General features: G+C 32.1%; 1 protein-coding gene across 1 annotated transcript in view; it reads left to right on the forward strand.

Annotated features, from left to right (window-relative positions):
• Positions 1-14,854, forward strand: part of LOC129234119 (multifunctional procollagen lysine hydroxylase and glycosyltransferase LH3-like) — a 61,435-nt gene extending 46,581 nt beyond the window's left edge. Inside the window, 7 exon segments of the mRNA XM_054868010.1 lie at positions 2,124-2,262; positions 3,995-4,108; positions 5,407-5,475; positions 6,110-6,214; positions 6,917-7,063; positions 12,797-12,925; positions 13,902-14,854. Of these exon segments, the coding sequence (XP_054723985.1) occupies positions 2,124-2,262; positions 3,995-4,108; positions 5,407-5,475; positions 6,110-6,214; positions 6,917-7,063; positions 12,797-12,925; positions 13,902-14,057 (859 nt within the window). The 3' untranslated portion in view covers positions 14,058-14,854.
• Positions 14,855-14,860: the final 6 nt, after the last annotated feature.

Below are 14,860 nucleotides of genomic sequence, written 5' to 3' on the forward strand. Positions count from 1 at the left end.
GCTGCATGTTTGAAGCTTCTTTTATTTTGAAAAACCATTTTGCAACTAAAACTTTTTCAGTAAATTTAGTGATTGAAAAATTGTGTATCATATCAGATTTTTCTAAGAAAAAATAATAAATTTGTTTTCTTGTAAATTCTTACCGATATAAAAAAAATTTGCTTCATTTATTGGAATCCCAAAAAATATTTTCGTCGCGCACCCCTCCTAGATACGCCACTGCTCTGCAGAAGTTTTAAGCTGACCCTGGAAATGCGCCATACATTCAAAATTCTTCTTTTTATGAGCATTAGTTTCCCCTTCTAGCTCTGTTCTAATTAATTTTTCCGCGAAATTGTCATTAATAAGTATTTTTCTTAAAATCGTGATTTTTTTTTTTTTTTTTTTTTGAACAATCTCGGCAATTGCCGCCCCTCTTCCTGTTGCGCTCAATGCGCAACAGGAAGAGGGGTCCTGTCACCCCTAACCCACTCCTGTCAACCCCTAAAGGTACACCACTAATTCGTGATAATTTTGAATTAACCGAGCTCCCCCTCCCCCCATCCCTCGCCTCCACAAACACCTTTACATATTAAGAGTTTGAAAAATTCTTCTCTATTGTACAATATTTTTGAAATGTGATGTCTTATAGATAAAAAGAGAGAGAACCTTTGAACTTCAAATGTCTTTCGTTCAGCTTTTCGCTCAAAGGTTTTACTGCATAATAATTATTTGTAGGACCGATAGCGTTGTGAAAAAGACGTTTTGAGCCACTGAAAACTTATGTTGCAAATTCAAATTTTTTAATGAAACGTCCTTTACTTGTTTCTTTTGAAATAAAAGTGGCTAATTCCTTTGACTTATTCCTCTCTTTTTATGTCTTCAGTATTTTAAAATTCCACAAGCCTCTCCATGAATTGCTTATTTTTGACTCTTTAGCATTTTAAAGATACCGAAAAATATTGGAAATCTTAAAATGTTGTAGTTTCAAATGGATAACCTCGATGTTTCGCAGCACTCTGATCACGTTCCGCGGAAATTTTGCAGGTAATTTAACCCTTTCCATGCGATGTTCTTTTACTCTGCTCTATGTATTTACTTGAACTCAGCCATTTCGATAGGTGTCCGAGCAATTCAGTATAGAAAGTATGGCGGCGAATGCTTCGACATACGAATTAAAATGACTTGAAAGTTCGTATCAGTCAGCGCCCAACATTACGACATTTACGTTGTCGGCGCTGCCGCGACAGTTGTGTGAAGGGTTAAAAGTATGCAAAAAAAATAAAAAAATTAAATTAAATAAGAATTTCCGGGTTTATTCTCGTCGTTCACAATTTATGGGATTTTTCGCATCTCCACTTCTGGGGACCAGAATGGAAAAATATTCAGTTTACCTCTTTTTCTGGATCATTTAGCCGTTTCTTCAATTTTTATTTCTTTTCATGAGGAGATTGCTGTTTTCAGTGTTAAAGATGCAAACACAAAAACCATCCATGTCGCAAACAACGCCGAATTTGGATCGCAAAAACGGCGAAATCCCGATTTGGTTGCCCAACCTTTAATACAACAGGTTTTCCAAATGTCCAATACGATATTTTGTGTACGAGTACGTCGCTTTTTATATGAATCATGTATAAGTTTCTTTAGAATGATACAAGCAATTGCTTGCATAAATATTTCTTTCCGCCGTTCTTCTATTTCATTTACAAGCACCTATGTTATGAAATGTACAATCTTTTTGCATCGTTAACTGTCATCGAAATTTTTGCTTCCGAAGAATTTTGCAGTAATCCCTAACGTGCAGATCGATATTTCTTAGTATTATTTTCAGCTAAATTGAAATTTTATAATTCTTACGCTCATAGAAACAAGTTACTGAAATAGCACAAAAACTTAGGTTCTTGTGACTTAACAAAAAAAAAAAAAGAGCTGGTTATGGTTTTAAATCTTGTTTGAAAATCTATTGTGAAATCCTTTTATGAGTTCGTAAATTATCAATACGAATACTATTTTGCGGTATGTTTGGGAAGGAGGGGGGGGGGGGAGATGCTCCTCTTTCTGTTTTGCTTTTTTAAAGTTAACCCTGTTTTGTTTATTTTTTTTTAATGGGCTCTTGTTGCTGAAAATTGCTTTTCATTTTTCAGAGGCGTTTGGAATGTGCCTTACATCAATCATGCATACCTTATTCAAGGATCTCTCTTGAAAGAACCTGAAAATTATCCTTCCTTCATTAATGGCCTTCTGGATCCTGATATGGCTTTCTGCAAAAACCTGAGGGACAAAGTAAGTATTTATAATATAGCTATTAAATGTCGATCTTATTTTATTAAGAGGAATTACATATAGGGAGGGGGGGTGTCATATGAACACTGGACACATGTGAACATTGTATGTTTTACTGTGATGGCAGTATTTGTCCTACCTCTTGGCAAAACTTTTTAAAGCGATGGGCTATTTTGAACTGGTGCCCACCTGGGGGGGGGGGGCAGCAGATGGCCAGAATGTGCCATTGAAATTTTTAGGGGGGTTGTTTTGAGGGGTATTTTTCTCTTTTTCGGGGGGTCTTTGCGATATTTAGGCGAGGGGTGCACCCTTGCTTTTATGGGATGGGGACACCCCTGTATTTTGTGTTTCTGTGATGAATTCCTTCTTTTAGCAGCTGTTGTATGTAATTTCTTCAGCCTTCTTCTTGTAAAAGCACATTTTAAACTGACTGATAAATTAAGTTTAATTATGGCAAACCATTGTATAAACACTCAGGTAAATTTATAACAAAGTTTAAATTTTTTCATTGGATTAAAAACATTTTTTTAAAAAAGAAGTCCTAAGGTAGCACATTTCAGCAATTCATTTTTTAAAAATATAATAAAGTGAAAAAAAAAAGTAATAATAGTGTCAAAAAATTCTTTGGCACAAAGAAAAGAGGATTCATTCATGGAAACACTTTTGCTCTGAAAAATTGATAATATTTTTTGAAAAATAAAGAAACAAAAGTTTTCACATTTGCCCCCCCCCCCCCCCTCCTTACCCCTAGAGAATATTGATTAGAACAGATTTGATGGAAGATATGGTAGAATGTTGAATGCTTGATGTTGCTTATAGGTAAAAACCTTTCTTGAGTTAATAAAATATCAGCTATATTTTGTGATATGTTTAAAAAAAAGTCACAGGGGGAAAAATCTCTTATTGTTCTGCTTTTTTTTAGATTTTTCATAGAAATGATTTATTCCTAACTCTTATAATCTTATAAAATTCTTATATCTTATATTCTTATATCTTAATATTCTTATATCTTAATAGTTTTTTAAGCTGTGGTACTAACTGGTACTAACATTGAGTCTTTTAAATGTATATTTTGCTGAATGTGTATTTGGGGAGCTAGGGTAGTATCTTGGAGGACAGTGGAGGATTTAGTGCATGTCCTACTGAGATCAAGAAAGTTACTATACCAAATATTGCATTTCTATTAGGTCTTTTGTCATGTTATTTTTGATGCTAAATTATGAAATAAGGTTGTTACAATCCATTTTTAAGTGCCTACAATACAGCTGAAATCAGAAATAAATGTGATTAATTTTTAAATGCTTGCACATTAGGTGTCATTTATTTCATCATCAAAATTCATTTCCCGTATTATTTGTAGAAATTGTATGTGCGAGCCGTATTTGGTAAATTATTACCTTCACCCATTTACTTACCACAGTTGTCATCCTGCAGCTTACATAAAAGCCCCCCCCCCCCATATGCAGCTAAAAAGCAATCATAATTTTATATGCCTTTTATTTACCAAACTGATCTTGTCTTTTTTTTTTCTAAGGCCAGGAATGGAATTGCTTATTTATAATATATTTTCATGTTTGTCGCTTCAAAACTATGTCTTATCATTTGAAACATTCTATTCTGTAATTGCTGAAATTTAATGTGTAGTACATAAAGTATATTTCTTTGAGTACGAAAAGTTCATAAATGTTGTTCTGAGTGTTTAATTTCAGAATCATTGAATGCTCTTTTCTAGGGAATATTCTTTTATATTAGCAACCTTGATCACTTTGGCCATCTTGTCAACAGTGAATCTTTTGACACCAGCCATAAGCACAATGACTTGTATGAAATCTATACGAATCAAGTTGTAAGTAAAACTCTTATTTCCAAAATTTTGTCGATAGTCCTTAGACGTTTTATATTTGTAACATCTTATATTAATATTGAATATTTTTGTCTATTCAAAAATTTGAACCTAACAGCATTTAATATGGTAATGTATACAAAGGCTTGAAGATGCCAATGTACTCAATGAAATCTTTCTTCAATAAGAAAATGCAATAAAATATTTCTGCTATAAATATGCACAAATGTGAAGTTAAAAATATGTTATTTTTTTCTGTAATATTTTCCTAATAATTAAGCTCAATAATTACATGAATGTTTGCTTCTGTTCTTCAAATTTAATGTTATACTGCATGATAAAACTCGACAATTGTTACCTTTTCTTATCAAGACATGTATGAATTATTTAAACTTAACTACTTCAGTGTATTTTTAAATAATTTAATTTTCTAAAATTTTTGAAATTTATTTGGTTTTCTATGATGATAAATATTTGTTTCAATGCGTACTTCAGAAATTTGACAATTTTTTGTGCATGTTTTTTTTTAATACTCAGAGTAAAATTTAAATGCTCTGGACATTTTTTCTATGTCATTTTAAGTTACACCCAAACGTGTTTTATGCGGTGGATAGGGACAGCATAAAAAAAAAAGCTGAAAAAAATTGTTCAAAACTTCACGAGTAGCTATAAAGTTATTTTTGCAACACAGTTTAAAAAAAAAATTTTTATGCCGCGGATAGGGACCGTATAAAAAAAGTCTCACGTAGCAAATAACCCAAAAACTTTAAAAATAACTAGGAAATGTATTTGTTTAAATGTACTTAAAAAAAAATCAAAATAAACCAAGTGATGATAATTTTGCCGAGTAGTGGGACATAATTTCCTGAATAAGGAATTTTTTGTGAGGTCACTTTGACTTCTCATTGGGGTGTCTATGTTTTCCGTTGAAGATACTACCTTGCACTCGTTTCAAAAATAACTTTGTCAATTGAGTCCCAATCTGATTGAAATTTTCATACACCGCACAAAAAAAGAACACACAAAAAAAAAAACAGGTTTGGGTGTATTTCATGTTATTTTATTTTGTTCCAATACGGAAATAATAATAACTAGCTAACCCATATGAAGCTTTCTCGATCAACAACAGTTTAAAAATCGCAGTTTTTTAGTTTCTTTGAAAAAGTGAAAATATGATTGTTTTTACCAGTAAGTTACCATCCTAGTGCAATTGCTCAAAATGATAACAAAATTATGTGATGAATTTTCTGTTCCTATCTATTATGATTCTATAAATTATATTCTGCTTTTTTTCTTTTCAGGACTGGGAATATAGATATATTCATGAAAATTATTCCAAAGTGTTAGAACCAAGTTATAATGTTGACATGGTATGTTCTGTAAGAAAATTTTGTTTTTCAACATTTAGTTTAAAAATGAAAATATTTTTGAAAAGGAAAAGAAAGAGGACTTTTGAACCTCATTCCCTGTACTATTTATTTCCGTTCTTTTCAAAAATCACGTTAAAGTAGTTTCATGCATATAAGAATTTATAAATGGAAATAGAAACAGATCACCTTTCACCAAAATTAGGGTGCATCTTTTCAGAACTAAATCAAAGATTAGTTTGAGGTACAAGATGAAAAATTGTTTTTAGGAGCATAAAGGTTACAATTAAGTTCAATTATGAATTTCTTCATCAGCATTCATGCTTCTTTTATACTTTTGTGCTTACATTTCTTGAAAGATAGGGCTGTAAGTAAATTTAGAGGGAAAGCTCTTACAGCTCTTTATAAAACATATTCTAAAACTCTGACTTTTGAGTATATCTAGGTTGAAATTTTACTTTTATGCTTAGCGTGGTTTCTGAAGTTAATATTCATTATGATTGCTTTTACTTTCAGCTTAAATTTATGCACCAAAATTTCTGAAAGCGTAAATTGTACACACTTATGTTTTAAAAATATTGCTAGATTTACTTTGTTCCGAGAATTTTTTTGATGTGCTGATACATTTGATTTGCAGCCTTGTCCCGATGTCTACTGGTTTCCTGTTGTCACTCCCATCTTTTGCAAACATTTGATTGAAGAAATGGAAAATTTTGGACAGTGGTCTGATGGATCCAATAAGGTGTGTAATTTTTAATTCTCCAGTTAATTCTTTTAAACCTGCTGTCTATCTATTTAGGGATTAGAATTGCTTAATTGTCCCCTGCTCTCATGGATATCAGAACATAATGTGTTTAACATGTTTATATTTTACTGTTTTTTTTTTTTTTTTTTAAATATATAATAGGCATTGACTGTATATTGCCCCCCCCCCCCATCCCCCACCTCTCACCAAAAAAACTTTTAAGAGAAACAATTGTTACACTAGACATGAGCACCCATATGCAAAAAGGGGGAGGGACTCGGGTTCCTCCCCCCATGGTTTAGCAGGATATTTTCTCCATGGAAACTGATTTCAGTACAGATTAGAGTTATTAAAGTTTGACATTTTTAATAACTTATTCATTAATGGCTGGAGAAGAAATGTTTTTACATTTTTGCAAAGAAGAAAGTACTAAAAGCAAGAAAGTTCTAATTTCTAAGGGGGGGGGGAGGGTTGATTGTGCCCCCATTTGCCCCCGATATGGGCGCCCATGACACTGGATAAAAATTGTTCATTCTAATATGTTTGCCACATCGTCATTTGCAACGTAGAGTTAAGTTATAAATGACTTTTTTTTTAATTCAAAATAAATTCTCAAAATTAATAAAAGTAAAATAAAAATGTTTTGCATGAAGAACCATCAGAAGTTGTAATTTTAATGCTGTAATCTTTTGAAAATAGGATCCTCGCTTGGCAGGAGGATATGAAAATGTTCCTACCAGAGATATTCATATGAACCAAGTTGGATTTGAACAGCAATGGCTGTATTTCCTCAGAGAATACATAAGACCTGTCCAAGAAAAGATTTTCCTAGGCTACACTCATGATGTAAGTTCTACTGCAAATGATTCACTCAGTCAACTATAAATACATCATTTTTGTATATTTATGCTCATTTTGGGCCAGTATGTTTCCATTTTCTTCCCCTTAATGTTTGTATCCTAGTAACTGAATTAAATTTCGATTCAAAATTTTTTGAATATGATTTTATGTTTACCAGTCAAAAATGCACTTTTTATGTGTAAGCAGTATAGAAAATGGTTTTGCATCTGGTGTGCAAATTTATGTTATTTTTAGTTTTAAGATAGCTTCAAACTGCTTGGAAAGCATTTTCAGAAGGTTTGTGAGAAATGTGTTTTTTAAATTTGTATTTTAATTAGATTATTATTCTGCAAAACAATATCTGTACACCCACCACTTTGCAGAAGAGTGTAAAAACCTTTGGTGCATACAAAGGTTGGGAATGCACACTTATAACACTGGTTAATAACTATAAAGGCAGTTTTTTCTTTTGGAGAATTACTTTGTTATAGCTTGTTGCGAAATAAGATTCTGCATACAATGCAGTAATAACCTGAAATTTCATTCTTAGACTTACCTTAAATTTGACCCTGAGGTACAGATATATCTATAAATTTGTGACAAACTGTAACCATTATTCCTTAAGGAATATTTTGTGGGTTTCTTTAATTTATATTATTTCGTGGGTTTATATTATTTGTTTTGTCCGAATACTGGGTGGGTCCATGGTCTCAATAACTGACTTTCAGTTCCTAAAAATTTCCAAAGTTCCAACTTAGTTTTGTGAAGCGATTGGCCGGCCTATTAAAGTGCCTTGTGAGAAGTTGAAATCAGTATTCAAACTAAATTTTTTATTTCTTTGACCAAGGATGTAAACTACTCTTACAAAAAGTTATGCAATTATTCCACTCCTTTAAGTTTTTAACTTCAAAGAATTAATTTTAAAATTTCAATAAATTACTTAATTTCAATAAATTATTTTAATTTGAATAAATTATTTAAAGGTAAAGTTTTTGCAGAAAAAAAAAGATTCAGTTTTTATGTATAATTGTCTAAGCCAGAGCTTCTTTATCTTAGAGAATTTTTAGAATGAAATCATCATGAGCGTCTTATAGTTTTGCGGCAAAAGTTTTAACAAAAATTATGCTACCTTTCAAAAAGTTAAGTTCAGATGATTTGAATTGAGTATTATTTAATCATCTCATTGATTTAGTATTTAAAGGATACTTTAATTTTTATACATGTCAAAACAGAGATTGAAAATTCCTGTTTTTGCCTAAGTTCTGTAATTATTGTGCCATAACAGTGGGTAGAATATATATATATACACAGTGGCTGTAATTGGGGGAGAGGAGGGCTCAAGGGGGATGTGATTTCCCAAAGTATAAGTTTTTTCATTGTAAAAATAATGCAAATGTAATGTAAATTGGTGTCCAACTACCATTAACCTATAAGTTAAAAGCATGAATGTTCATGTCCCAAATGTACATTAAACAGTATAATGTTAGACAAGTTCACTAACTGCTAAAATGCAAGCTATAAAAGAGAACTTGCACGTAAAATTGAGGGCAAGGGCTTCGTCTCAATGCTTGCTCATTTTTATATCTACGCTACTTATGTACGTAAGTAAGTCACCAGACAAGTCTGTTCGAAAGAAATTCCCTTTCCGTACACGTTTTTGGTGCAACCTAGCTTGATCTGTTTCAGTAAATCTGTTTGCAGGATTTGCTCGCATATGTGTGTACTTCATTTGTAATAATGAGTGATCCTTGTTTACTACATTTCTTTACGCTTATTATCGCTTTAACTATAGTTTAAATGTATGCAAGTGTATGATTGTTTTAAGTACTGCATACATTAATATCATTTTTTATCTTTCACGTATCCAGGGTTACCGCGCCACCTTGTTCCACAGATAGGAGTTAACTGTATATATGTTTGCAAAGTCATATCATTTTTTAAAAAGGGACCAAAAGTTGAAAAACTCATGTCTGAAACAACCAAACCAAAACCAAGCCACAATGGCACACTTTGTCGCAGTGTACTAAAATGCATTGCTTGTGACATTTTTAAGTTCTATTATATTTACTGTCTTTAACAAGAATTGTTTTTAATGAATGCCATATAAATGTGTATTTTATCAGCCCTCATAGAATTGTAAAATATAACTACTAGGTGCACCATGATCAAGTGGAGCTTGGAACCAATTGGATTGAATTTCTGAAAGATTATTATATTCACTTAACTCAATCGGTTTTTACCATCAAGTATGATGATGTAAGTAAGATAGAATATGGCATAATGTCTAGGAACTGGTGCATTCTGGATTGTGGTTTTGGTGATGGATAGTGAAAATGTTGGTTAAAGATTAATGGTAATATTGGGCTTAAAGTGACTAAGTTTTTTCTGTCTTTGTTGATATGAAAAGGTTATAATATTTTACTTTGACTTTGTTAATGGTTCTCTAAGTGCTTGACATATAATTTTTCAAAGAAAACGTTAATTTGATTGGCATTGACTCTGACTTAATTATGTTCTAAAGTTTTAAATATTTGAACTGGATTCTTAGTCTGTGGAAAATTTTGATGCTTGCTGAAATATATTTTGATTTTTTGTATTTAATTTGTATTACTTGTAACTTAAAAGATTTTCTACCTTTGGTGTGTAGAATTTGTATTGGGTTGTTTTTCAAACTTAAATGCTTGTATCAAAAAATGAAAAGCTTGACAATAAGATTTTAAAGCTCACTTTAAACCTATTATTACTATCAATGCTTTATCAATAGGCATGGTGGGCTTCCTATGGTATTTCATCAGGTGGAATATTTTCTATTTAAAATCTTTTGTAATATTTTTTATTTTATACCTACCATTCTTTTAATAATGACTTCTTTTTACCTAATCTACCTGGTTGTCTTAGAGCTGTGGTTTGCTGCATGATTAGTTAATAAAGGATAGCAAATAAACTAATCTAATTGTGGGTTTTTATCCCGCGTGGGGGGCGGGGCTAGAAAGTATTTTCTTGGAGATGAGCTATTTTTACTTTTTAACTTTGAACATTTTGTTGCTATAATTTTGTGAGGAAAAAAAAAACTTGTTACCAGATTCCACGAATGATGAAAATTACAGCGGTGATTAAGTAGAGAAGTGAAATGGGCTTCATTAATTTTAACTAATTGTATTTTTAATAATGTATTTTATTTTGTGATAATAAACAGTAGTTTATCAATTAGTAGTCTGCGTCTCCCGGCTTTGCATGGTCTATTTCAAAAATAAAAGTTACAAGGTAACGCTTGTCAGGCTTGAACAAAAAAAAAAAAAAAAAAAAAAACAGTAAAATTTTGCGGCAGATTGCGGAAAAATAACCAAAAAGGAAACATTTTAAATCCCCCGATTACAGGATAAGTCTTTGAAACAAAAGCAAGAGTTTTACTTGTTTATATTCGAGAAACAAAAATGGCTACAGATGATTGCGTCTCAATGATTTTTTCATGCTACACATTTTAATAAAAGCATTGTTGCAGAAAGTTCAGAAGAAGCACTTAATAATAATTTAAATGGAGGAAAGCCTTCGAAAAATGGGGATTTTATGTCGAAATCTAACGACCAAACGGCACAACCTTGAGGGTCAGGAATTTGGACAAAATTCTAGCTATAGGTCCATTCCCACTAGATATGAGCGCAGGTAAAGCGGTTTGACTGCATAGGCGCTAGTTTCTCTGCAATGAGGGTCCAAATTTGCTAGTTTGGCCCCAGAAATGCAATGCCGTCTCCATTGGAATTTCAGACTTCGACACTATGTTCGATGTCCCAACACATTTGGCACCACTTGTTGGTACAACGAGTGGAAGGGAGAACACGGATTTGTTTATGGGCATAATCTAAGTTATATGATAAATCGAAACGATCTTGAATTTTTGTACTTTAGTGTGCCATGTGCAATAAATCAGAGCTTTTTCTCTTCTCCAATTTTTTGCTTTTCAATGTGGGATACCAATGGTAGCAGACGATAAATATTCAGTTCAAGTAAATGTTTTTTTAGCAAACGATAAATACTTTTTACTAGCAGACGATTAATATAAAACGAAATTAATTAGTTCCATTTGCAAACCATAAATATCTTGTGACTATGTTATTTTGGTATTCAAGTTAGTGAAATTAAAAGTAGTTGCCTATTTGAATTTGAGAATCGTTTATTAAAAATTAGTATTTAAAGTAATTAATTTAAAGTTAAGCATGCAAACGGCTCATACTGCAGTACAATAGTAGAAAAAGCGATAAAATGGTAAATTTAATGGTAACTCTATTGAATTTCTGGGTCCAAATTATCAATTTTGGACCCCCGTTGCAGCTGAACTAGGGCCTATGCAGTCAAACCGTTTTACTTGGGCTCATACTTAGTGGGAATTGACCTATATCTAGGATTTTGTCAAAATCCGTGACCCTCAAGGTCGTGCCGTTTGGTCATAAGTGTTATAATTAATAGTTTTTAATTGATATATCTGCTAATTATTATTGGAGGATTATAATAAATAGCCAAGCATAAAATGGGAAGATTATGAATCCATTGATACCTGGTTCTATGATCAGTTCACTGTCGTTCGGGAGAAGAATTTCGGACATAGATGACTACATAGATACATAGGTGACAAAATAGATACATATGCTCATTTTTAATATATAAGATATGAGTAAATACAGAAGAGGATAAAATATACATCTCTCAAGGAACTGATGTGAAATGACACGTCACTGAAAAGTATAATCAACACTTTAAAAATCAGTTTCGATTTTCACAATTTTAGTCCAATTACTAAACATTGATGATAAAATAGAAACTGCTGCCTGATCTTATACTTTTTATTTTAATCGTCACAAGCAATTATTTTTTGTGTTGAAACTTGGCTGTTCAAATGCTTTGCTAGTTATTTTTACTTTTGTTAATTTTACTTTTGCAAATCACATAGAACTTCAATTTTATTTTTCAAGGAAATTGCTTTGCCTTTTGAAGAAGTATTAGACTTTAAAAACAAAAAACAAAAAAACCTAGCAGTATAGAAAAATGTTGATGTTCAAACACGAGTACTAGGAACGTGAGTATAAGTCAAACCAATCTAAGGAATCTTATAAAATTTACTTATTACAGACGCCACCAGAAGGAGGGGGGGGGACGTGAATACATAGAAAAAATTGCTAGAGCACAAAATGAGGGGATTCTTGAAAAGAGGAAAATCAATTTAACTGAAACTGAATGCCTTATAAATGATATGATATATTACCATTAAAATAGTTAAATGAATTGGGGCCATATATATAAAAGTGAGTGACATATAAACGGGGACAGCAATTTTTTTTGCTGTATGGAGAGTTCAAGCAGTGTGAAGACAATTAAAAGGGGACTGAACATTTATTTTACACCGATATTTCCTTGAATTTGTATTCGCTGTAATGAGATTTTACTGTATAAGATTTCAGTCAAGATAATACAAGGCTGGAGAAAATTGTAGACATCTCCCCCTTCCCTAGCAGCCCAGAAAAGAGTTAACTTTATAATTTCTATCAAAACAATTTTCTTTTAATTTTTTCCCTACTTATTAATTCTTAAATGTGGTTGCATGAATGAATGGCAGGGTGTCCTCGTAAAATTTGGTCTGTAATATACATGTACGAAGCCTTTCAATTATGTATAACTTTGAACTGACTTATGATTTTCATTCTTACTTTGAAAGCATTTGTTTATAATGCACTTGTTTTCTTGCAGCCACCAAAAGCCATGATGAATTTTGTTGTACGATATCGCCCAGATGAACAGCCATCACTACGTCCTCATCATGATTCTTCAACATATACAATAAACATTGCCTTAAACACTCCCAAAGTTGATTATGAGGTTTGATTTAATTTTTTCTCTGCAATTTCCTTCATTGCTTATTTATTTATTATCAGTGGTTTGTCTGATTTAAAATTTTTGAATTTTCGAAGAAAACGTTTCCAGTAGGTTGAATCTTTTGAAGTGTAATAAATGTGTATTGCTCATTGTTTCATATGTTGTAATACTTAAAAACTAGTTAAGAAAATTCCATATCACATACTATTTTAGTGTGTGTGTACTGTTACATAACTTATCTGTACGGAAAATGGTTGTTTGGAGGAAATGGTTTAGTTAATATAAAATAATATCAAGAATGTATTGTTTTTAATTGTACTTTATCACCAAACATTTGTTTTGGATGTCTGCAGTATCCTCAAGTTACATTGAAAAAATCTTTCAATAATACAGTATAACTTTGATTTAACGATACCCGATTTAACGATTTCCTCAATTTAATGATACATTTCACCGGTCGGGATTTAACTGCATGATTATCTATGCTCCTTGACTTAAGGATATCCTTGATTTAACGTTAACCTTTTTTCAGTCCCTTGACAATTGAGGCAGTGAGAAGCCAAGGGATGTAAGGTTACAGTTTCAAGTTTTGAGTAAAATGTGCTTAAAGATAAAGTGCTAGGTAGGCTTTCATTGAATTTTTTTTCTAAATCATACTGTACAGCTGCATCTACCAGGGCGACTAGTACCATCTTTTGCCCCAAGACAGAGGAGGTGCTCACCTACCATTTGTACTGGTTATCTCCAAATTTTTAATTTTGCCACTTGCATCCCTTCGCTTCTCATTGCCTCAATTGTTAAATCGGGGTTTTACATTATATCAATCCTAACCAGAAAATTTTCCATTGTACCCAAATTTCGCGAGCTATCAAAGCAAATATAGTCTACTCATTTAATATTGAATTTGCCTTTGACTAAGTAAAGTTGTCATTATAATGACTCATTGCTTCTGTTTGTCAATCTATGTTTCTATTTGCAGGGTGGCGGCTGTCGGTTTATCCGTTACAACTGCAGCGTCACCGACCTGAAGCTGGGCTGGTCACTCATGCACCCCGGTCGCCTCACTCACTACCACGAAGGGTTGCCTGTGACGAATGGAACTCGTTACATCATGATATCCTTCGTAGACCCATGATTCCTTTCAAGGGATTAAAAAAAGAGTTTCTCTGCAGCTTTCTATTCATAGCAAAAGCCAACTGCTCTTCTCTCATGCAATACCTGTGAGCTTGATCTATTCTTCTTATACCTATGCAGTTGTCAGTGAATAGTGCTCAAAATCATTGCATTTAAAAGATCAATTTTTACAAAAATAGCATTTGGACGTTTTCAAAAGAAAATTTGACAAAGCTGTAAACAGTTGCTAACTCATGTTAAGAGAACTTCAATTTAAATTGTCAGACATGAGTTTTTACTACCTTTTCTGTTGTATTTTTGTGAGGTGTTTTCTTTAGCGTACTCACTCAAGAACTATCAAGTATTCAGACAAAAGCTTTTTTAAAGTATTGAAAATTCTGCTTTTTGAATTATGTGCTGCAGAAGAATTACCAGATTTTGAAACTTTTTTAAGTTGTCATGAAAAACCCAGGAAGGAGGTTTTTGAAGATGCTCTATGTGGTACTGCCAGAAACATAAAAACATATACTCAAAAAACATATGCATGAAGCTAAGTGGCTTTAAGGTTAAACTGACAAAATAAAAATTGTACTGTTTTTAATGCTGCGGGAGGCCTTTGTGTATATACATTTAAACATTATTTTGTAATGTTTAGTGAAATATTCATTTAATTAGTGTGTCCTCAACTGAAATTTTAAATTTTTAGCTGCAAAACTTACTTAATTTTAAACAATTACCTCGTCGTTTTACTCTTTTTTTTTCATGTTCAGATTCCTATTATTGCTGGCAATAAGTGAAAAAAATAATGATAGTTTAATTTCATTA

Source organism: Uloborus diversus, chromosome 1 (genome assembly GCF_026930045.1).
Source record: "Uloborus diversus isolate 005 chromosome 1, Udiv.v.3.1, whole genome shotgun sequence".
In the NCBI taxonomy this organism is placed as follows: domain Eukaryota; kingdom Metazoa; phylum Arthropoda; class Arachnida; order Araneae; family Uloboridae; genus Uloborus; species Uloborus diversus.